At 33.3% G+C, this 24537-nt stretch overlaps 1 protein-coding gene across 1 annotated transcript; it reads right to left on the bottom strand.

Annotated features, from left to right (window-relative positions):
• Positions 1 to 12587: 12587 nt before the first annotated feature.
• Positions 12588 to 24304, bottom strand: RpL24 (ribosomal protein L24). Its single transcript, XM_085827548.1, has 5 exons — positions 24226 to 24304; positions 24070 to 24145; positions 18620 to 18867; positions 15655 to 15718; positions 12588 to 12705 (listed from the first exon to the last, which is right to left on the bottom strand). Exons 1-5 carry the CDS (start codon positions 24228 to 24230, stop codon positions 12628 to 12630), a joined length of 471 nt encoding a protein of 156 aa, XP_085683674.1. The 5' UTR covers positions 24231 to 24304; the 3' UTR covers positions 12588 to 12627.
• Positions 24305 to 24537: the final 233 nt, after the last annotated feature.

Below are 24537 nucleotides of genomic sequence, written 5' to 3'. Positions count from 1 at the left end.
ATCATACCAATGGTATCTTGTACCAGGTAATCTAAATCCGGCGGACCTGCCATCTCTTGGTTGTAGTCCAAGACATCTTATCGAGACGAGATGGCGGGAGAGACCAAAATGGTTAAAAGACGAAGAAAATAATTGGCCCAAATCGGAACAGGTTCATAATGAAGATTTAGTTATGTCAGAAAGAAAGAAAACTGCAGTATCATTATTTACTTGTACAAAAGTAGATCAATTCATGAATTATGAGAGAATTTCGAAATTTTGCAGATTTGTAAATATTATTTGTTGGATGAAAAGATTCATATCCAAATGTAGAAATAGAAATTATTTTTTCCCATCTGAGCTCTCGATCGAAGAAAAGAAAGAGGCAGAGAAGTTCCTTTGGTCAAGAATTCTGTTAGAAAATTTTGGTGATGTCTCAGGTACTGTCAAAGGTCTTGTTGTTGTGAAAGATCAAAATAACATAATACGAGTGAAAACCAAGTTGTTAGAACGTCATGACGAATTTTCGTTCAAATATCCAATTTTGTTGCCATCAAAACATCACGTAGTAAATTGTTTAATACGAGACTGCCATTTAAAGAACTGCCATGCTGGTCTCCAGACTGTTGGTTCCATCCTGCGAGAAAATTTTTGAATTATTTCTGCAGAGCGTAGCATCCGAAGTGAATCATCAAAATGCATGAAATGCAAAATATTTACTTCAAAACCGTTTGTCACTCCGCCTATTCATCTTCCATTTGACCGAGTCAGAGACTCGAAAGTTTTTGAAGTCGTGGGCATCGATTTATGTGGTCCTCTCTTTCTAAAGAACAAAACCAAGGTATGGATTGTCATTTTCCCATGCGCTGTGTATCGCGCCGTACACTTGGAATTAGTGACTAATTTGTCAACAGAAGGTTTCATCTATGCCCTCAGGAGATTTATAGCGAGAAGGGGAAGAATTTCAACAATCTACAGAGACAACGGAACTAACTTCAGGGGTAACAACAACCTTTTGAAATCTATAAATTGGTGTCAAATAGAAAATTCTGAAGACCTAGCTCTCATTAAATGGAAGTTCATTCCTCCAACAGCTGCGTGGTGGGGCGGATGGTGGGAACGGCTCATTCGCAGTGTAAAAAATCTTCTTCTAAGAACACTTGGTAGATCATCACTCAATTTTGAAGACCTTTCAACGATATTATGTGAAGTTGAAGCTGTAATGAATAATCGACCTCTTACATATATTTCAGAAGAATCTAATAAATTTATTCCTTTGACTCCATCATCTTTTATTCAAGACATCCAAGAAATTGGGATACTTGATCTAGAGAAAATTAATTTTCCAGAAACTTCGAAAAAGATACCGGAAATACCAAAATATAAAAGATCAAATGAGAAATAGATTTCGAAAAGAATATTTGGCAAATCTCGTTCAAAAATCAAGAGAAAAGGTTCAAGTGATCCAGACGGGTGATGTAGTACTAATTAAACTAGACAACCGAAAGAGACCTAACTGTCCAATAGGGAAAAGTCACAAAATTGTTTCCGAATAGAGATGATTGTACACGCGTGGCAGAGGTAAAAACCTCTTCAGGACCGATTCGTAAACTTTGCCATTTGGAGATATCTAAGAACGATGACCCAGTAATCCAGCTAATGAAATGCATGAACACTTTTCACAACTCAATTTTAGAACAATAATTCTTTTTTTTTTTTTTGTTGCTTGAAATTTTCATAGATATTTGTTTTACTTCATTCTATTAATTTTTGAGTAATGATGTAGATAGTAAACAGTAGATAGTTCGGTTTTCGAATCCGTGTGATGAACGGATAAATTGATTCGTACAGCCATGACAGAAAAGTAGAGGCTGTACTAGAAAATGTATTTAAATATTAATTTTTTTTCCTTTTGAATGTTTTTTGTAAATAAAATGTGATGTCAAGAAATAGAATTGTGGTTTTTCTGTAAAGAAGACTGCCAGCTGAAACATCACGTCAGATTCAACAATGCATCAGAACAGGTAAACGAATTTAGTTCTTGTTTTTTTAAATTAGTGATATAAATAGAACCTGCATACAGACTCGTAGCTAGGGTTTTCAGCGCCCAGGGACAACTAAAGATTTCGCGCCCCCTACTGCTTGCCAAGGATGGAAAACATTTAATTCTACAATGTCGTAACATCAGTTTGGCGCCCCTTGGATTCTGCGCCCGGGGACAGATGCCCTCCCTTGCCCCCCTCTAGCTACGCTCACGCTCCTGCCTGTATATGTCAGTGGATTCTGACAACTTCGATCAACAGTAGTTGATTAATTACGTAATATATATGTCTTCTTTGCTTCATTTCCTCTCCTGTACGAAACTGTGTTTAAGTTAATCTTTTAGGGCTTTCCTTATTTTGCATAACAAATTTACTTTAAGTTTTCCTGTTCTCAACTTGCCCTCACATTCTCTCGCCAGGATGTAAATTTAAAGTTACGTGAAGTGCTGTTTAAACGTGTGATTATCTCAGTTTATTTAGAGCGTGTTTCGCTTGCCAAGCGCACGTTTCGTTGTTATTTCGCGGTCATGCTAAGTAAGCTTCTTGGCCTTATCAGTTTAGTATCACGCCTGTTAGATTTCTGTGCGTTCACCTCTTAGGCGTAATTTTGAAGTGCGTCGTTCTCGCACTCGTTTATTTTTTCAGATTTTATTTGTATTATGGTCTGCGTTTAGTTACCGCCGCAAGTGAACGGTGTTTTGTAACGCACGAAGTCCGTGCTTTCTGTTAAATTAATTTGATTTAATAAAGGGTTATTTTGCAACTTTCTTCTGTGCTGGTATTTAATTCACGCCTGTGCGAGAATTCGCCAGATTCACTGTAGCATCTAATTTAGTTTATGTGGAAAAGAGAGATAGGTCTTACAATCTTTCTCATTAAAAGTGTTGTTTGATGTTATAATCTGTTTAGACTCATTTTGTTTTCTTCGTGGATAAAAAATTTCTAAAAATCGGGAGTAGTTTATCAACTTTATAGGTAGTCTCCTACTTGGACCAGAAAAATGAACTGATATTAGGTAATAAATTTATTTTTAACTCCTGGAGAAGCATATAATTAATTTGAACTGTGTAAAAGTATATGCGGGTTTTATTGAAAATGAAGGGTGGTCGAATTGGCCTAAAAAGTGTGTAGAGACATTAGGTATATTTTTGAAAGCAGGCAAGATGAAAAATTAGCAACTGCCTTCGCCGGGAATCGAACCACGTACCTCTAGAACACCGGCACAGCGTGCAGAACTATACCACGAAGGCACGCTAGGAAAATGGGAGAAGTACCTTATAAGTGAACCTAACACGTGGACGCATTAGCCAAAAAGGCTCTTACACACAATGACACTGAAATCATTGCCTGCAGACGCCGAAGAGAAAAGCCGTGATCGTCATGAAGAATTATACCTAGAAAACACGGAAAAAAAGTGGGAAATGTCCGACAAAAATGAAAACTATATTAAGACTGGTAACACAAAAAAAGAACAAATATGTGGTTGCATAAACTTAAATCAAATTTTAACAGGTCACAGCCATTTTCCAACTGGAAGGTTGCAATGAAACGGCTAGAAGTGTGTAGAAGGCTAGAAGTGTCTATTAAGAAAGATAGCGAATTTGATTAATAATAATCGATTAACAGTGAGAATTCTATAGCGTCTACGCCGTGGGAATGTGCGTTTATGCCTATAGATGGAACAGCTTAATTAAATAATAGACCTTGTGGTCAGGTTGGCAGGCTGTTCCCCACAAACAAGCAGAATGCAAAACAGCTAATAAAAATGTAACAAAATAAAAAAAGGGGATAATCATTTGGAGATGGATCCTTTTTATTTCACTACATTTTTATTGGCTGCGTTGTATTGGTAAGCATAAGTGAAACTATAAATGATCAAAACAGTTTTTAAAAAATAGCCAGTCTAATATGAAGTGGGGCCACAATTTTAAATACCTCAAAGCAGCCCCTGTATTTTAAATGAGGCTGTTGATGAAAATCTGCAGCAACAAATGTTCTTCTAAAAACAAGCATTTTAAAGTCTGGAGGAATGACTTCGGACAATGGCTTTGCCTAGAAACTTTCAGATGTAAGATTTAGGTTTGGCAACTTTGTTGATCACACCGAACGGCGAATACCATCTTCAAACGTCAATAATTGAGTTTCATGTGGCCTGTATTATTATGGATAAATATCAAGTCAGGAGTTTTCGTGTTTTCGTCTGGCTCTTGAACAGCCTTGTCCGAGCCTTTTGATAATGGTATCCAAAGTTTGAAGTTGATGCCATAAATCGGATATCACCATTCAGATGCTTATAAGTATAGAGCGACCTAAGTTTGAGACTAGCCAGCCTCGAGCATACCGATGCCTCTCAGTCTCCATCCATCGTCTGAACAATTGCAAGCACTCATTTTACAAATAGGTTTGTGATTTTTCTTATAAGAAGCAGAATTCTATATGCAAATTTCAGACTCATAGAACACTTTTAAGCTCTTTTGAAAAAAGTATTTTTTTAAATGCCACTAGATGGTTACATTATATTTTAGAGATGGGCAATTCATTCCCAAAGTGATTCAACGAATTTCACTTTACTGAGCGAAAGAACGGTTGTTCTCAGGAAAAAAAAAAAAAACTGAAAGCTTTTAGGTTTTACATTACGCCCAAAGGGACTTTTTTTAACGTTTTGTGTGTTATCTTTATTTATTAAATGTCATGTTCTTTGCACTTAAACCATAAAATTCAATGCAACAACAATCTCGCAAAATAAGTCTAAAATGACTCGTGCGCTGAAGATATATATTTTTTTCCATACAGTGTTGCCATTACTCGCTTTGAATTGAGTTTGTTAACCAAAAATTCGTTTCAACGTTTATAGTAAATCAACGCAAAATGCCAAAACGAAATTAATAGTCCTTCTGTGCAAATTGCCCCTTTGGAATCTGAAAGCTTTCAGATTTTACATTACGCCTAAAGGGGCGTTTTTTTGTAATGTTCCGTGTGTTACCTTTATTTATTATGTTCTTCGCACTTAAACCATAAAATTCAGTTAACAGTAATATCGCGAAATAATTTTAAAATGAGCATGTCCTTAGAATTTCCGATACACAGTCTCGCGCGAGGGAAATTAAAATATTTATTTTTTCCCCCCGTTTAGTGTTGCCATTGTTCACTTTGAAATCGTCGAGTTTGTTAAACAAAAATTCGTTAAATTTTTACAAAATATGAAATAGATAATAAAACAAATTCCAAAGTTGAGCTTTCAGATGCCCATATTCAGGTGGAAACGTGCGTTATTCAAAAATGGATGGCTCTAAGTACCGTTGTTTTATCACAGTGCGAAAAACATACATAGATTTATGTAGATTCTTCGTTATTTCATTTAAATATAATACAGTGGTCTAATATTTGGTGGCAACAAATATTACAAATAATTTGAAAAGTGAACCGACATTAATAGTGATTCAACACAAAATGCCAAAACGAAATTAATAGTCCTTCTCGGCAAATTTCCCCTTTGGACTAAAAGAGCGGCAGCTCTTTCCATCCACTTAGAAATATTGTTGGAAGCATGGCAGGAAAGTTCGATTCACATTTTTGTAGAGAACATTCCTTTCTCCTCCCATGTTAAGAGTGAGTTTAATTTTTATCATTTTTCAAATTTTTAAATTTTTTTAGCTCACAATTTTATTGTCAGCTCTATGTAGAGAGATTTTAGGTAATCTCAAAATTACATTTAAAAGAAATCAATCGAGAAAGTTCGCAGTTTCCGCTCTTCTGTCGACCGTCCCATATCGCACTTGATTTTCTAACCATTCCAGTAGTAAGCCATCGTACTCTCGCGGCGGAAGTGACGTCACAGAAAAGGAGGCGTAGTCTACGCCATCTTGGATCATGTGACAACCGGAAGTGATGCAGACGGAATGACGTCATGCATAGTTTCGTTTTTATGCTTTAGTGGCAACGAGAACGTTTTAAAAGTTTTTAGTTGCAATGACAATATTTTTTATGTTTATGGCAACGAGCTCTTGGGCCACGTGTTTGGAATGACGTCATCCTTTCTTGTTCGCACATGTTGTCTTACAAAAATGGAGTCTGCCGTATCACACCTTTGTATGCTTCCGCTTAGATGTATGGAACCATTTCTGTGGACCAAACAGATTCTTTGAAACATGACCTCACCGTCTTTTAACCAATCACCGTTCGATGAAATAAAGGGTTCCTACGTAATAAAGGTAAAATCCTTATATTAGGTTCCTTATATATATATCCTTATATTAAGTTCCTACCTAATAATATTCCTGTATTTTACTAAACCTCGGCTAAAACGTCAACCAGTTTCGAGGGTCTCCATCAAACTTCACCAGTTCGATCTCTGGCAGTTTCTGTTTTGCGGCCGTAACTATTCCTGATGAAGAACCGCTATTCGTTGAACCGATAGAAGGCTGTGAACACTTATCTTTTTTTCTGTTGGCTTTTACTATCAACGTAGATAATTTATTATCATAATAATATTCTTGAGCTGCACTAAATTTCCTTTCGTATTCTTCTTGAGTACAGCCTTTTTTCTGTAGAAGTTCCAAAAATGAGTCATCCGTATTTCGTAAAGTGTTATACTTCTCTGAAATTTAATCTAAAGAAATTCCTAAATCGTCCAAATCCGGAGAATCTGATCGTATCAGGTCTTTCAACTTATTCGCTGTTTTCGTAAATGCAGTCTTAATTGCTTTCCTCTCCTGATTTGCTATTTCCAAATCCTCCATGTTTGCACTTGGGAACTTCTCCGTTACTTTCGTAAATTATATAAACAATCAAGTGTCGAAATCGATAATGTCATCCTGGCTGGCTCGCCAATTATGTTGCTTAATAAGTAACTTACAGGTTCGAAAAAACTGAGCCGACACTTTAAAAAAAAAACCAACATTTATTTATCACGCCATTTCTTATTCTACAAATTTTTTAAATGCAACTATTTTTCAAACAGAAAAGAATACGTAGACGTAATGCATCTGCACACGTGATCCTCGTAACAGACGAATTCATTATGGTTGCTGCGTCTTTGTGGGATACAGCATTTACAAGGGAAAAGTGACTGTGCACATCCGAAGGTATGCCAAGGTAAAGCTGACTATCCGACAAGACGTGGAGTGAATTTTGAACCATGGTATTTGAATGTTCTCGCAACCAACAAGACCTGCTGACACTCAATCGGGAATTGCCCAAGAACTTTGTAGTCGCATATAAGGATTCCCACTTCACTTTGAAGCAACTCTGTCCTGGAGGAGATGAAAAAAGTATCCTCAGCTACGCATATAACTACGCAGTAGAAAGAACTGATGACCAACTTTAGCCGTATCAGTGATATTGTCACCAACCTCGTTTATCAAAACATGAACTTCCGTGAAGCCTACGAATGCATATCCGACGAACCTGTTAAGGAGGAAAATCTGCCCCAATTCTTCGACATTTCTATGTGTCACGTCTCCAAATTATTCTAAAGACGTCGCATGGAAAGCTATTCAGTTACCAATAAAAACTGAAATATCCCAACCTTATAGACTGTGAAGAACTCATTCATAAAACAAACTGTGAATGCCATTGCTCTGAGATTTAATATTGCTGACATCGCCAGACAATTTTACTGAAATATTTTGGGTGAAGAATCTTATTTAATGTTACTCATGCCTGCTCACTACATTACCAAGGGCTTTTTAAAATCTGTGTGTTTAAACCATGTACTCAACGAAGTAAGAAACACATTTTGTACTACGAATGGTGCCATAGGTATAGAATACTATGAATATTTGTAAAATAATTATGATGCTTAATAAAATGTTATTTTATTTTACAATGGTCATGACTGTCTCCAGGTTAAGACCTTATTTAAAATAAAAAAATATTTAATCTGTAATTAACACTTACATAATTTTTTAAAAATACCTATTTAGTACAAACCTATTGATTTTTGTAGAGTATAAATATTGTTCTTAAACATATACTACATCATTACTTTTTCAACCTCTGAGATGTTAAGTAGCATTCATTTTTCTCTCTTGTACATGTGTCAGACCTATTTGTAGAATCTTCATATTGACTATTAGAAACTCTGGTATTTTCCGTTCTAGTTAAACATATATAAAGGAATATCAGTGTATGATTAGATCACAACTGTTGCAATGAACGCAGCTCTGGCTCAGACCTATCGTGATCCAGGTGTCCCCGCAAGTTTTGGGGGTGTTGCTGCTTTGCATCGTGCTTTAAAAGGTTGCGTAAAAACAAAAGACGTACAGAAATGGCTGCAAACCAAAGATTCTTATACTTTGCACAAGTTTCTCAGGAGCACAGTCACCATAGGAGGCTTAAATGAAAAATTTCAATCTGATTTAGTGCATATGCAATCCCTGGCCTCTTTAAATGATGGATACAAATATTTGCTGACCTGTATAGATATCCTTTCCAAATACACTTGGGTTATTCCTCTCAAAAGATAAAACATCTGCGTCCATCAAATCCGCTTTCAAAAAGATATTTTCGGAACATACACCCGAAACATTACAAACAGATGCAAGGAAAGAGTTTACCAATAAAGAAGTTCAAAATTTTTTGAAAAAGAGAAACGGTCACTTTTTTACTACACATAATACAATCAAAGCTTCTGTCGTAGAACGATTTAATCGAACTCTAAAAATAAAAATGTGGAAATACTTTATCGGAATGAATACATGAAAGTACATTGATGTTATAGATAAATTGATATCCCGTTTTAACCATAAATGGCATCATAGTATTAAAACAGAACCTGTATCAGTTACCTTACAAAATCAAGAAAAAGCGGAAAACGTTGTACGGTCAGCAACCAGTACAAAACCCTGTTTTTTCAGATTTAAAAATTGGAGATACAGCATGCATCAGCCAAGAAAAAATACTCTTTGAGAAAGGATACGAAAAAAACTGGACAAGAGAAATTTTTACAATCTATAAAATTATTCGACGGATTCCGGTCGTCTACAAATTGAAAGATCTAGCAGAAGTTATACAAGGAACTTTTTACAAACAAGAACTTCAAAAGGTTATTGACATAAGACTTCACTCTGGAGATTTAGTACCCTTCGAAACAGGCAAAGTATTTCCTGTGTTGCATTTTCGTCTGATGCAAATTCTATAAAAGAAGCATTCATCTGCAAATTGATTTCATTTGGATTGTGTATGCCAGATTAGAAGCATCAAACATGCGGGGGCCTTACGTGTTGCACGAAAAAATTTGAAGATTATTATTTAGCTCAAACTGGAAATGGACTACCTTACTATTAAGGAACCATTTTACAGAAAGGTTAGGGTATTGGTGGATTTTTTTGCAGAGCTGTTTCACAGTGCTATGCCTTTTTTTATGAGTGGAGCCAAAACAGTTGGAAAAGAAGCTTTGCGGACTGGAACGCAAATTGCAAACGACGCATTGTCAGAAAATTTTAAAGTCTCCTTCAAAGCCAGATCTAAAGAAGACGGCAAAATATTAGCGAGGAAAGCAGACGAGATGATTGGTCACGGAAGGTTTAAAAGGAGGCGCAAAACTCCTAAACACTTCATTTCGTCTAAAGCCAGGAAGGTGCAACGGTGTGATATTTTTGCCTCGTAATGGTTTTTCTATTAAGATTCTCCAAAATTCACAACATCCGAATTGGATTTATTTTCATCACCTCCCACACAAACAGTTATCGAAAAAGGTCAGTGGATTGAATTTCACCCATTAGCGAATGTATCAAAATAATGTCCTGTCGAGTTCAATGTTTCTGGAAGAGGAGACAACTACCTTGACTTATCACAGACACAACTCTAAGTGAAAATTTTAAAAAATGATGGCAAACCAAAACGGCTGAAAGTAAAGTGGGACCTACCAATCTCTTTTTACATTCATTGTGTTTGTTCTAAGTGGATATTAGCTTAAATAAGACTTGTTTCCACCAGTAATAACATGTGTCCCTACAGAGCCATGATAGAAAAATTACTGAATCATGGTTTTGATATGAAAGTGTCTCAACTGTCATCAGAATTGTTTTTCAAAGATACAGCAGGACGTATGAATGTTTTTGATACTCAAGACACTCAGACGAATGAAGGATTCAACCAACGAGCAGGAATGTTTAAGCTGAGTGCCTTGGTCGATTGCACTTGGATATGTTTCATTAGAAAAGACTTTAGTTGACTATGGTGGATATGAAAATTAAACTCGTACACAGCAAACTTGAATTTTGGTTATTGGGTGAAGGTGAATTTTCATACATATTTCACTATTAAAATAAAAGGTGCTCTAATTTGAAATGAACCAAACAGAACACTAATTATAAATTGACTAAGATTTTCAATTTAAAAGATGCCTCAGAAGCTAAAAAATCATCTCATATTTGAAAAAGTATTTTAGAAAAAAGCTCTGTAAATAGAAAAGAAATAATGCTTAATTTTAATAATACAATAAAATTTGATCTTAATTTTTTGTAATCCTTAACCGAATAAAATCGATTTCTAATGGAATCTCAGTAACTTTGTAAAGGTATTCAGAGTCCAGTCTTGAATAAGCTCATCAATTTTTGTCAGATTTCTTTGTGGATGCATAGGAGAGGCACACTCAAGCATTGAATTTTTGAGTGTAAGAGAGCTGGGAATATCTTTTTTTTTTAAAGCTAAATCGGAGATAACCTTGGCATTTTTTGTTTCTAGTTTTTAGATATAATGTGCATGAACGAGAGAACACCAAATAATCGGCCCTACATCATATGCTCAGAGGCATACATGAGTTGATCCTTTACGTAGCTAAAACTGTGGCATCTTGTGTATGTATCATCAGTGCTTTACCCGGACAAAAATTATGAATCTTGAAGAGAAAGATAACAAATTTTTCTGCTAATATACATGCTTTTTAATTCTACCAAGATCAGGAAGTGTAACAATATCAAATCTGGTCTTTCTCGTAAACTATTCCAACTTAACATTGATTTAGACCTCTCATGATTTTAATACATTTCTTTAAATTGATAAAAAGCAGAAAAAATATTAAGAGCTGTGTTTATTGCTTTTCAATTGTTTAGTTTGTTACTCAATAAAAAAGTTGAAAGAAGATTTTACTGAATGGCAACATGCTGGCAGGTGGAATATAAAAAGTATTTCCAACATAGTTTTTTAAATATGCAAGGAACATATATACAGATTCATCAACTGATTTCTTTTAAAAGTAGTAGAGAATGATATTTTGTGGCAACAATTTGAAAAATGACATTTATAGTAAACCAATGCAAAATCCCAACTTGAGACAGGATTTGCAGAGGGGGGTCACCAAAAATTTAGCAATTTTGATACTTCTTTAAAGTATTAAAATAATTTTATAATTACCAAATATTTTTACATAATATATCTGAAAATAAAGATAAGACAATACAGAAAAAGGAAAAACATTTTGATGCATTTTTTTAATAATAGAAATGTTTATTTTACTTTAAAAATTAAAGTCAATGACCTGCAATAGTATATTGCAGTACAAGTGAAGAAAGTGATAGTTTCACTCACATGACACGCGTGTCGGATTTCTGCAGTGTTTATGGGATCCCCAAAACAAAAAGTTTAAGAAACACTCATCTAAACAATGGAATGCCGAGATAAAATTTATACGTTAAACTAAATAACATATTTCTGAACTTTTTTTAAAAAAAATTGAAGATACCGCTATCAGGGAGATATATTCACTGTGCGAAACTCCCTAGTTTTCGGCTTATCCAATTTTTCCTCGTGCAACATACACAGAAATATTACTCCAAATTTCAAACTGATAGTAAAAATAAAACATTAATACTGAAAAACAGAATTATATTAACACATTTAAAAAAAAAAAGTCGACCAGTGGTTAACATTCTGCAATTTCTTTCTGGGGCAGGGCTGCAGGAGATTTATCATTTACCTTCTTCCTTAGCAGACATCCATATCAGCAATAACAGAATACTTAAGTGTGCTACAAAATGTTTTTATTTACTACTTAAAAATGAATTTAGAAACTTTTATGTATTTTGAAGTCACTGAAGAAAAAACATAGCCTTAAACCAGAACTCCATCTTTCAGAAAGGTGAGGGGGATATGATTATCTTTTGCACTGGAACCATTATCTCTACTAGATGCATCATTGAAGATTGACCTGATTTAGTATGTTTTCCACCATGAATTTTAATTAGTTTCAATCCTGTTAATTTTTAAAGTTTGCACTTAATGTATCAGATTTTTACCCTAAAACTTTTCCCATTATTTTATTCTATATTAGTACCTACCCTGGTAAAAAATAGAATAAATACAGACTTAAAAAATCCTCCAAAATTGAGAAGGATATCTTTTTACACTGCTCCCCAATCCATTACAAATTATGGAAAACTTTAATGGCCAAATTTTTTTATATTACATTAACATTTTTCTCTAGCATTATGCATAATGGAACTAATATTGCCATTCAAAACAAAAATGTAAAAGCTAATTTTCAAGCAATTAAGTTTTGAGCATTCAACTAATAACACATAGTAAATACTTCAGAGTATTTGATACACAATTAAAACAAGAGCCTTTATTTGAGAAGATAATTTTATTTAGACATCAAAAAGATTTATCTTTTTCCACCAACACGAGGAGCTTTAGTCTGAATAGGTTTTGCAGCTTTCTGTTTCTGAGCAACTTTCTGTACCTAAAAATAAATAATATATATGCTTAAAATATAGAAGCTTCTATAGCAAATTTTCTATAATTAAGAAATTTAACACTACTCAATCTATTACGATCAACAAGCTTCATCAGCTTCTGTTCCTAATGGATTAGAAAGTAAACTACACTACATTTGACGTATCATACAGCAAAATTGTCAATAGTTTTAATAAAAACCTGACCCCCTAGTTATTTAATTCATAAGATCTTCAAAATAAGCCTTTTCAAACTCAGTCCCCCCAAAAAACTACTTTATCACAATAAAAAAGAAATATACACATATATACATGCAACAGAATTTTTTCTAGCACTTGATATTAAAAAAGAGCCAAGACTGAACACATGATAAAGAAAAATTTTTTGTCAGTGCAGTTTTTTTACGTATTTCCCAAACATGAAAATTTCAAAGCTTAACTATTTCATGCAAAATTAAATTAAATTTTATTTCAATACAGACGCACACCAATAAACTTGACCCCGCTTTTTTAGCAAACCTAAACAATTACTTACTAGTTACATAAAAAGGACAAAGGTTCCCAGCAGCTATGCATCCACCCCTCTAGCAGCAGAGTGGTAAAACTGTCTAATATTATTTCTATCCTGGGTTCAGGATGGCAGCATGGGCACTTTCCCCGTAAGTGTAACATGCATACGAGCCAATTTCCTTTAGAAAGCCTTCCTCCCCTTAAACAGATAGCCCAGGGCTTTGCCACAATCTATCAAACCCAAATGGAGCCTTCCATGGGGGCAACAGCAGCTCCTGAGGAAAATGGGGGGAGGGGGTAGTTAAGAGGGTTAATTATAGCATATCTACCTATTTAGAAAATTAATATTATAAAATCCCTATTGTTTTCATGTATACGCATTTTATCTAACAATCTAAAAGGTTGGTATAGTTCCGAAATGAATCATTTTTGTGTGTTTTGAAAATAATTCATATTTGTGAGAAAAAATGGGAGAAATCATTAGACATCATTTTTGTAATTATCTACAAATTTGTTGGAAAAGTTTATTACCTGGTATGTAATAATGTTGGCAAATAGAACATACATGCTTTCCTATAGATTCAGATGCTTAGTTTATGTGCTGCTATATTTATAGTGTGAGAAATGACTGCACCATTCCAAGTGTGTTGGATATCTAAAAAATATGGTGCAGAGATGTGGCACAAGACAAAATGACCAGACTTCTACAAGTTTCTCAGACAAGTCCGAACAATTCCTGCCCTCAGCAAAATATTGCATTCCTGCAGAAATCGAGATGTCTGAGGTCTCAAATGAACCTTGTACAGTCAAAAAGTTTTAAATTTATGTAGTTCCTGAATTAGTGACATAGCTAGGGTGGGGCAAGGAGATCATCTATGCTCGGGTGCAGCATCCATGGGATGCCAAATTGTGTTACAAATCTTTGAATGAAATGCTTTCCATTCTTGGAATACAGAAAGTGATGCAAAATCCCCAGGTGCTGAAAATTCTAGCTACGCCTTTGCCTTGAATGAATATTTGTATTATAACAAAAATTAAGAAAGACATGAGTCTTTTCTCAAATTCAAAAATTTAGAAAAAATGAAATATTGAGAAAGAAATTAGGTGTTGTTACATCAGGACCACAATAACTCTTGTATTACATATTCAGAGTTCTCCAATGAAAATATAAGTTTTTGCAAAACCAGCTTTTGGTGACTTGTACCCAGGTATGGGCATGAACAGTGGCACTATCAATACAGTAATCTGCCCTTGGTGATAAAATCTTATCCTACTTGGATTTGACATTATTTGATGGTGGCTGAAATATATAGCAAAACATCAGATATTCAAATCATATGAAAGATTTTAAAGTGATTTAACATCACTATATATAGAAATTAACCTAAACAAAGACATAATTGTTTACTGAAATAAAATTTAAAAAGATAGAAGCTGATATGATCTTCCACACTAACTGTTCATACAGTCAACATAGCTTGAGTCGCCGAATTAGTATAATTTTTTGATACAATTTCTACTGATCAAGATATAGAAACAACTGCTCTTTCTACAGGAAATATAAAACAATTTTTATCAACAGTACACAGTTAAGCATTAAGCCAACCCTGCGATATAATTTTTAATATTTAGATACTTTTCCGTTTTGCCAGCGCAGGCGATTAAAGTCGCCAATAATGGTATAACTGATGCCTAACGGAATATACCCACTAGTGACCTTTTACGCATTATTTTCAAAACAAATCGCAGCCATTTCTTATCAGATTGATTATTTCTTTCAATACTGGCATACAATTACATAGAATTTCTATCAGATAGTTCATTTTATGCCATAAAGTCATCCGCGGTAATTAAGTCAATTAGGATGCAATCACACTGCTCACTCGAAAATATGAAGAAGGCAAAGTCAAGGATTAAATTCATCAATTCTAATGAGAATGCACTAGTGAAGTAAAGCACTGCGGTTTTACATAATTTCTGAGTAAGCTACTCGTACGAATTGAAATAATTCTTGCATTTACACTTGTATTCCAAATTAAGCTTTAAATTGAAATTAGTGTAGATAATTACCGAGAGAATTAGATTTTTGTAGCGTAGGTTACGGGAGATGAGATCACTTGGGGTCACGTGATATGAGCCGGCAAATCAGGATGTTAAAACATGAAAGCATAGTAAATTCTTAAATTATTGTCTTTTATGTTTTATAAAAATTTAAGAATACAACATTTCCGCAGAAATCTTAGCAAAACAAAGGGAAAAGTAAAAACCTGGAAGTTTTCTTATGACCTTGCCCTTTGATTCTTACAAAACATGCATTTCTTCTTAATTATATTTTGAAACAGACCCTTCCCAATATTAAATGTATAGATATAATGCAGATGAGTCCCTGTATAATCAAAAGTATAACAACATAAACATGAACTAACTAAATAATTAAAACATTCTACCTTTGGAGGTGCAGTGGTAGCTTTCTTCTGTGCTTTTGCAGCCCTTTGTTTTTCTTTGGCAGCTCTACAACAGTGAAAAAAATATATACATTTTTTTTAAAACAGGATTAAAAAAATCAGATTTCTACATACTTTTATCAATGGTTTTCTATTTTTACAATAAAATTAACATTTATTGTTCTGTGTTAAAAGCTTATGCAGTTTTTCATAAATTCATAATATATCATTTCAGCAGATAGAAAACTAATAACTCCTTATATTTTATAAGACGTTTGTCTTTACTAGCAAAGCAGTATAAATTTCTAAAAAATTCTATAACAAATGCACGTGAAGAAATATAAGAATTGATTAGCTGATGTGTCACTTGTAACAAATATTCTAACTTTCCATCAGTAACCAGTTTCGTGTCTGGGAAATGTCAGCAAAATTTACGTATATGATAAATAACAAATTTAGCTTTTGAAAAACCAGTAAATGTGTATACAAGTTATATTTTTTCTATTAACCTTCTACATGTTCAATTTTTTAATCAAAACTGCTTAAAAAATTGCACTTTTTAACTACATATTTCAAATCTAAGCATATTTTTATAATTAAGGTTTTTAAATACAGATTTACCACACAAGCTTTCATAAAAATCAAGAGCAATCATAAAGGCAAAAATTCTGAAACTATATCTTGCTTAAATTACAACTTGCTTTACAGAATATAAATGTGATGCATGTACACTACCAAATATATTCAATACTTACATAAATTGAATTAGAGTTACTATTTAACCATACTTTTTGTCATTTTACCCTGCTTCTCATGGAAAACAAAATGGGTGAAGTCTAAAGATTTGAATACATGGATTTCGCACATCTGATTCGGTTGCAAGATAAGGGCCAAAGGTGTGCGACAGAAAGGTACATGAATTTTGGCTTGATTTTTAATGTGTGTGAGTGTCCTGTGTGCAAAATAGTAGGCAATTAGATGAAAGAGGAGATACGACAGATCTGTATGAATGGCAGTCATAACAAAAACAATGTTAGCTTCGAAATTTGATTCTTCAGTTTTTTTTCCCACTCAGCTTCTTGTATTTTATTAAATTACCTAAGCCATTACTCAGTGCTCAGTACTTCTTTTTCGATATCCTTATCATCAGTTAAGTGCAACATTTCATCATCAGTCAGTTTCATGTTATTGATTTTTTCAGATAATTGTAACAAAAGAACTTTCAAAGCATTTGAAGCAATTTTCTTTATAATTCATACAATTTTCAATCTGTATAAATGGCTGGTTCTTCCAAGCATGAGGTCAAAAGAAATGCAGGGAAGGGACCTTGATTTTCCAAAGGACAAATCTGCTAGTCTAATTCTTGAACTTGTGGAATCAGAAATGCATGAATCAGTTCATTATGAATAAGATGCATGTGAGTGGCCACACTGTGGCAGACTATATGATTTACAGAAGGGTAGGTGTGGAGATGTGCTTGACAGCAAGACACTCAGATCTGAAAGGGCAGGTGAAATTGATGAGAGTAAGCTTGGAAAGAAAAAAGTATCATGAAATTTACATGAGAGTTTAAAGGTAGTGAAAGGGTAAACAGCAAATGTCCCTCTTGCATGGTTGAGCAGTGATCAAAAGAATGTCTGTTGAAGATTACAAAAGACAATACACTCACAGATGCAAAATATATGCAACCAGAAAAAAAAAATTGAGCCGTAATTACAAAAAGTGGCATACACAAATGGCAGGTCTAGCCCACATCGAGCATTTACAACTGCACTGACAGCTTGGATACATGACATCGTTACGAAAGATGCCTTTAAGATGTACTCAATGGTATTACGAACAGTTGCCAGACTTTGACAGGGGTCGCATCTTTGGTCTAAACAAGGCCACTTGGTCGAACAGGCATACTGGTTGAATGATTGTTGTAATGGCTCAGCAAAGGTATAGTCAGCCGTCGCAGCGGTTTGGGACGTCATGGAACACCAATTCACGATATGATCGTGTAATTACAAGAGCTGCCACACCTGTACCAACAGTTACACCATCACTGATTCGAAATCATTTGCCAACTTGTGGAGATCCTGGGATATGATTTGCAGAAGACAAGGTGACAATGAGCTCAGATCTCAACAACCATTAAGACGGTTGCCTTTGACACTATAATAAGCAGTGCCATCTTGCATAGTGGCACTCTCACTCAAGTTGGACTCCATGCATGATAAATCCTTTGAATGTTAGAATATCTGCTATTTCTTCTGTATGCAAGTCAATATCGAGACCCCAGATGATAATTTTTATTGGCCGCTGATATTATTTAGTGGAAATTTCGGCAAGAATCTGATGGTTGTCAGAGTTTACAGGGAGAATTTAAAAATTCCCCATCAACTGCAAGCTGTAAGAATCATTCGCTTTGTTCACACCTGTGGAACAGTGCTTTAGCTATTGCTGATCAAGGAAGTTTAACCAGTTGCAGTTTTGAATTAAGAAAGCAATTAACTTGCAATTTAGCAAATAAGACAATCCATTTACTTCATAACAGTGTTTCAGAAAAAGAAACAATGAAAAGATAAAATTAAGTCATCAAACCTGACTGGATGAATACAGTGAAAGACATTTTACTAAAATAACTAGCTTCTTCCATTTCATTATACCAGCTATCTCCTTTACTTTTAAATATTCAGAAAATTAAATTTTTCTTTCGTTTATCTGTCACTCTACTTAGGTTTAATTAACTTGAATCCTTACTGATATAGCAACATTAATAATCCAATAGACTACATTTAAAATTCTAAGTCCAGACTAAAAAGTCTTTCAACATGGTAAATTTGCATGGCCATTTTTTCTAAACTATTCATATCATCTTTGAAAGGAGTCATCATATTTATATAAATTTCACTAAATACTGCCATTTCTCATATAGTATTTTCACAAACTGCTATTATTAACATACACAGCAGAAATATTTTACCTGATAGCCTGTTCTCTCTGTGCTTTTCGAACTTCAGGTTTCATGTTCCTCTTAGCCATAATATCACTTAAACTAGCTCCAACAATAGCCCTCTGGAACTTTGCTGTACGGCGAGTTCTTTTTTTACTGGTCTCCTCTTCAATACCTTTTTTATGCTTTCTTCGGTACAAAACAGTCCATGTTATCTTCCTGGGGTTACGCTTCATCATATGGGAAGCTTCACATTTACCATTCATAAATTGGAATACCTAGAAAATCAAATGCATTTTTGTGAAAAAGACATCAAGTGGTAAAAATTTTATAAACTAAAAAGTTGTAGTAAAGGTATGTTAGTAAGATCTCATGATGAACAGTAGTACTCTAAATATTCTATAATGATTTCACCTTTGATCACCAGTATCAAATAAATTCAATATTCTAAGCAACCAAGATGCATACTTTCATTCACTTAAATACTTTAATAAAATGCATTCCATAGCTTACATACATTTTACTTAATTTTAAACATTTTAATGTTAATATTATGAATTCGATATTTTTTCAAGATTTCTTAGGTGTTAATTAAGAAAACAAAACATAACTTACTTCCTAATCAAATTTCTCTTATAATTTCATATTTTAGTTTGTGCAGTCAAAAAGAAGGGGAAAGGCAGGCCTATATTTTTAATTTTACTGGGCCAATTGATGAAATTTAACTTGCATTTTTCAAGTCTCAAGACAGTGACTTAAAAGATTTATATACAGCATTGTTCCAACATAGGTATTTTGACACAAAGTACTTTTTTGAAATGACAAACCGTTTCTTTTCCATATTTCGATCTTGCATCTCAAATTGTGCTAGTTTCGTAAAAATCATTCAGCTAGTTTTTAAAAAATTTCTCAATGTTAATCAAATTTGGTATATATTTATTAATATCCCTTTTGTTAAAAAATTACTTAATTCCTTCTTCCAAAATTAAAAAAAAATTTAGATTAAATCCAAATAAAATTTCCATGTTTTATGATTTATTCCCAACATTTGTATTTTAAAACTTTTTGAAAAAATGTTGAATGCCATCATAAATTATTTTATTAATAATTCCCCAAGATATATGCTATAATTTGGCACATTTGTTATAAGCAATAATAATGGCACTATGGCAGCATTGTTTTACGCTGGTAGACTGGAGATTACGGTCCAGTTGCCAAATGAAGCGAAATCGCACTTATTTTGGAGGGTAAAGTGCAGAATCACCCACTTATTTATCACTTTTTAAAAGAGTAAGAAGAATTAGATTTTTGTCAATTTTCTTTGACTTATTAATTTTATTAACTTATTTATTAAATGAAAATAGGTCGATGTGTACATGGATACAGAGTATAAGCAATTCTTAAAAACGTGCCAAGCAGCAGATGATTCTGTACTTTTCCACTTTTTTGCATGTTTACAGAATTAATTCAAATTCGCAACCATCTAATATGCTGATGTGATTAGAGATTTTCTAAAATGCGCGAAAATAACCGATTTAGTGACTTTGAAAACGTGCTAAACTGGACCGTAATATCCAGTTTTACCATTTATGCATTTTGTTACAACCTTGAATGAATTGCAAGTTATTTTGAAATAAACTTTTACTGAGAATTACTCATGGAGAACTTCATTATTTTCATTAACAGCTAATAAATATTCATTAATAATACATAAAAAGCTATTTTTAAAATTTGTACAATGCAATTAAAAGTTTAAAGTTCCCCCCTTTTTCATAAGAAAAAATTTTGATATCCACCATTTTATTGTCTGCAATTTTACGTAGCTTTATTTATACACAACGAAATTTCAAAATGGCACATCATATATGCATTCAATACGTCTGAGCATGTCAAAAAAATATAAAAACATGCTGGCTTCAACTACTGATATGTTTAACAACAGCAAAATTTGTTATAATATAAAATGTTTACCATCTTTTCTGAATGTAGTAAAGGAAACAAATAGATTTGATTTTGGAGGTGTCTTATTTTCCGAAGATATTTTGTGGTCTTTATATTAAAATTTTTAAACTACTGTTTACATCTGAGGGGGCACTTAATTATCATCAAAGATTCTTTTTTCAGAGCAAAATATGTTTATGTAACAACAGGATTTAGAATAAACACATTTTTATAAAACAACAAATTCTACTTTGTCAAGACGTGAATTGCAATCACGAGGAAAGTGCAGAATCGCCCACTGCTTGAAGCGTTTTTAAGAATTGCACATATTCGGTATCCATGTGCACATCGACCTATTTTCACTAAAAAAAAAAAAAAAAAATCCCAGAATTGCACAAAAATGGCATTGTGACCCTTGACTTTATCCGCGACGCGTGCGTACAGCCAATAGCCGAAGGAGTTCTTATCACGTGTCATAATCAAAAAACCTCCTTCCTTACCCGTTTCAATATGGTGTCAGAAACACAGAGATGAGTTTTTGCTTAGAAATATCATAACTGCATACAGCAATAAAATAATCAGCATTGTTCACACCATCTTCAGATTTCTCAAACCATATATATTGGTATATATTTTTAATTCTTATTAAAGGGGAAAACTGTATATTTATAAATCAATGATCCGACCAGTATATCCATATGCTTCACCTATTTATAACACGGTAAGTAATAGGAACCTAAATAAATTAGTTTCTACGAAATCAAAGTTTCTGCCTTACAAAATTCTCCTTAATTATTATAAATATTGGCTACATCATGTGTAATAAAAAGTTCTATAAATATTTCAATATTAAATACACCAAAAACTTTCAGCAATATAACAACTTCTAAAATAAAGCAGTTGACTGTGAAAGAGTATTCAATAAAATACAATTACGAAATTTTGGAGGAAAGTTACAACTTGTGTCATTCAGTGAAGTTTAATTAAATTACCTTTGCAGCGACTTTGACTTGTTACATTACTTTTCACAAAATACTGCTATCACAGATAGCTGAGTGGTCAGCATGCTGCTTTGCAAATGGAGAGGTGGCGAGCTCGAACCTCAACTGCAGACAGTATATAATTGTTAGCTTTTCTCGTTTTGAAATGTGTTTCTTATATTTAATCATGAATCATTATATTCTTATTTTACCTATTATTATTGTTTTCATTTCTTATTTTATTCATTGTTTTTTAATTTAGTTTAAAAATGTGCATTGCAAATAAAAATCCTTACGTAATAATATACTTGCATCGCTTTATCATATATCATCTATAAATTATCTCTTTACTTTATTGCATATTTTATCATAAATTGTACAAAGTTTGAACCTCATTCTAAATTCAAAAATAAATAAAAAGAAACACAAAAGACCAAGGGAGGGGGGAGTTTAAAAAATATGAAGTTGATTTTATTACATGGCGGATGGTGTATATAAAGATAAGTAATTAAATTCTCTTTGTATACTGTATTCCAAACCAATTTTATAAATCCTAATCCTGCAAGTCTGTCAAACTGGTCAATACTCATCCTGAAGTAATTAAAAAACAACAGGTCGCTCTAAATAAATCTTCCGAACCCATTCTTGCCATTTTTTGCGGTTTTGCCTCTGCTTAATAATAAAGTTTCAGCTATAAAAAAAATCATCTGATTCGGACAACTTGCCGCAAACATACAGAAGCACAGCGAAGTAATAAGATACAGCTCTGTTGACTATATTACAGCGTCACGTGATTTTTTGCACAAAATAATTCTATTGGTTAAACGCACTCTTCGCAAGTGTAGTTGTTTGGATGCTTTTACGCTCGTCAGTTACGTTTCGAGCGTACTCGTGTGGACGGCCCTTTACATGTGATTACGATCCTATTTCCAAATGGTGAAAACTACTTTGGATGAAATATCTGACAAAATTTCATATAACTGAGTTTTAAGAAATACACATATTTTTGAACAATTTCATTAGAAAAGCAAAAATTGATTGTTTTCCTTTAACTTCTGGGAACTGCTTTATCACTATTTTTCTTTGCTATCAAGTGAATGTTTAGTATGATCCGCAAAACATCTGCTTTCCAGTATTAGATTAGAGCTTGAAGTACGCATATTAAAAAATGTTTTTGAGAGGATGAATAACAAGGAAACAAAAGAGAGCCTTACAAAAGAATGCTATTACAGAAGAAACTTATCCCCTAAATACTCAAGATTAACAAAACACAGAACTAACATTTATTAGGTTTTGCTGCATATTATTTTTTAAATGTCTCTTTACTAACAATTTAAATAAGCTTTTCATCCACATTCAAATTTTATAGACTATTAGATTTACTTGAAGAATGAAGCATAAAAAATAAGCAATGCCCTATCCATGATTCGATCTGCAGACCTTTGAATTCCTAATTGGACATGCTTTAATTATGTGGTGAACACATGGTTTAATCTTTACTGTAGAGTACCCCTTGGTTTGTGTCTGAAATTGCCAAGCGATTGTTCGTGAAATAGGTTTTTCGGTAACCCCAATGTTGACGAAACTAGCTTTGGGGAAGTGTTTTATTCTTGTCATTAAAAAGAGGTTATTTCTGCGAATATCGCCAAACCTGTGATAAATTTAGATTTTGGCTACAGATAGATATTCAGTTACATGCAAGGAAGCACATATACATAATTAGTCTTTTAGATTTCTGGTCAGATTACAATTTCAAACCCTGATTTACACAAATATTACGGCAGTAGAATCTGCATAAGTATGCTCTTATTTATTTTTACATTCCAAACTCAATGTCAGACTTCACAGTCCTCAGCATGCATGAATTTTTAATTTGTTTCCACTACTTACTCTTATTCGTATCGCAGACTTCTCAAGACACTTTTTTATTTTAACTCAACCTGGGTCATAAAAAATGAAAGAAATTAAATATATTTCACATAATCTGTTCAGTGTCATAAGTAATTATACAAAACAATGCTAAGATTAGTTTTCATGAAGATTGTTGCCAAACAGTTAATAGAAAAGCCAAACCATCCTCTGCACAACACTTGGCTTCCCAAATAATTTGGATTGTTTACTGAGCACTTAAGACTAACAGAAAACAAACTCTTAGGGGAAAATGGCTACAAATCAGCAGACTTTTCAAAAATTGAATCTATGCTCACACAATTACTAGTTCTAGCTAAAGCAAAGGGCATGCAAAATAAATATTTGCAGTGTTAAATAATTCTTTTAATACTAATCTTATTGCATGCGCGCAAATACTTTTTGGCAGCTCAAATGTTACTTTTCTATACTTTCATACTTTAAACACAATTATTTAGTCACATATTAAATATGTCTGTTTTGTATTTATTCATATGTCTGGTACAACAAATTTACCTGGTGTGTACTGTTTTAGCTCACTGTATATAACATTTTCTCATAAAAACACAATAGGAAAGTAACAATCTTCCCACAAATAATATTTAAAGTGCAAAGAGTTTTCAATAATGTATACATCAAATTTACACTTACCTTGCCATCTGTTTTAATCATTCGTTTTCCATGACCAGGATAAATTTTATATCCACTAAACGCGCACAATTCGATCCTAAAATATAACAATAATAATAAGTACACATTATTACAGAAATTTCAGATTTACATAGATTGAAATAGGATTATACACACTTCATTTTTCTTTCTTTAATCTACGACGTACGACTAAGTCACCATTAACTGTTATGGAGTACAGAAGATGTTGCCATACAGATGTGCAAAAAAAGAAGACGTACAGAAAATTTTCAAGACATTAACTGAGGGCAAAGATTTCGAACATAATTGTTGAAAAGAAGCTTTAAAGTAAAAACTAAATAGACCTGAATATCAGAAAACAATATGCGAGTGCACATTTCTAAAACACAACGTGGAAATATTACAATTTCCACGTTGTCACTAAGGGCCTGATACTCAATTTGTTAGAGAGCGACTCATGTGGAAGTG

This window comes from Stegodyphus dumicola, chromosome 12 (assembly GCF_044657685.1).
Source record: "Stegodyphus dumicola isolate Sdum_Otavi_A_Nest chromosome 12, ASM4465768v1".
In the NCBI taxonomy this organism is placed as follows: domain Eukaryota; kingdom Metazoa; phylum Arthropoda; class Arachnida; order Araneae; family Eresidae; genus Stegodyphus; species Stegodyphus dumicola.
The sequence above is the reverse complement of the archived record's forward strand: the minus strand, read 5'-3'. Positions and strand labels throughout refer to the sequence as shown.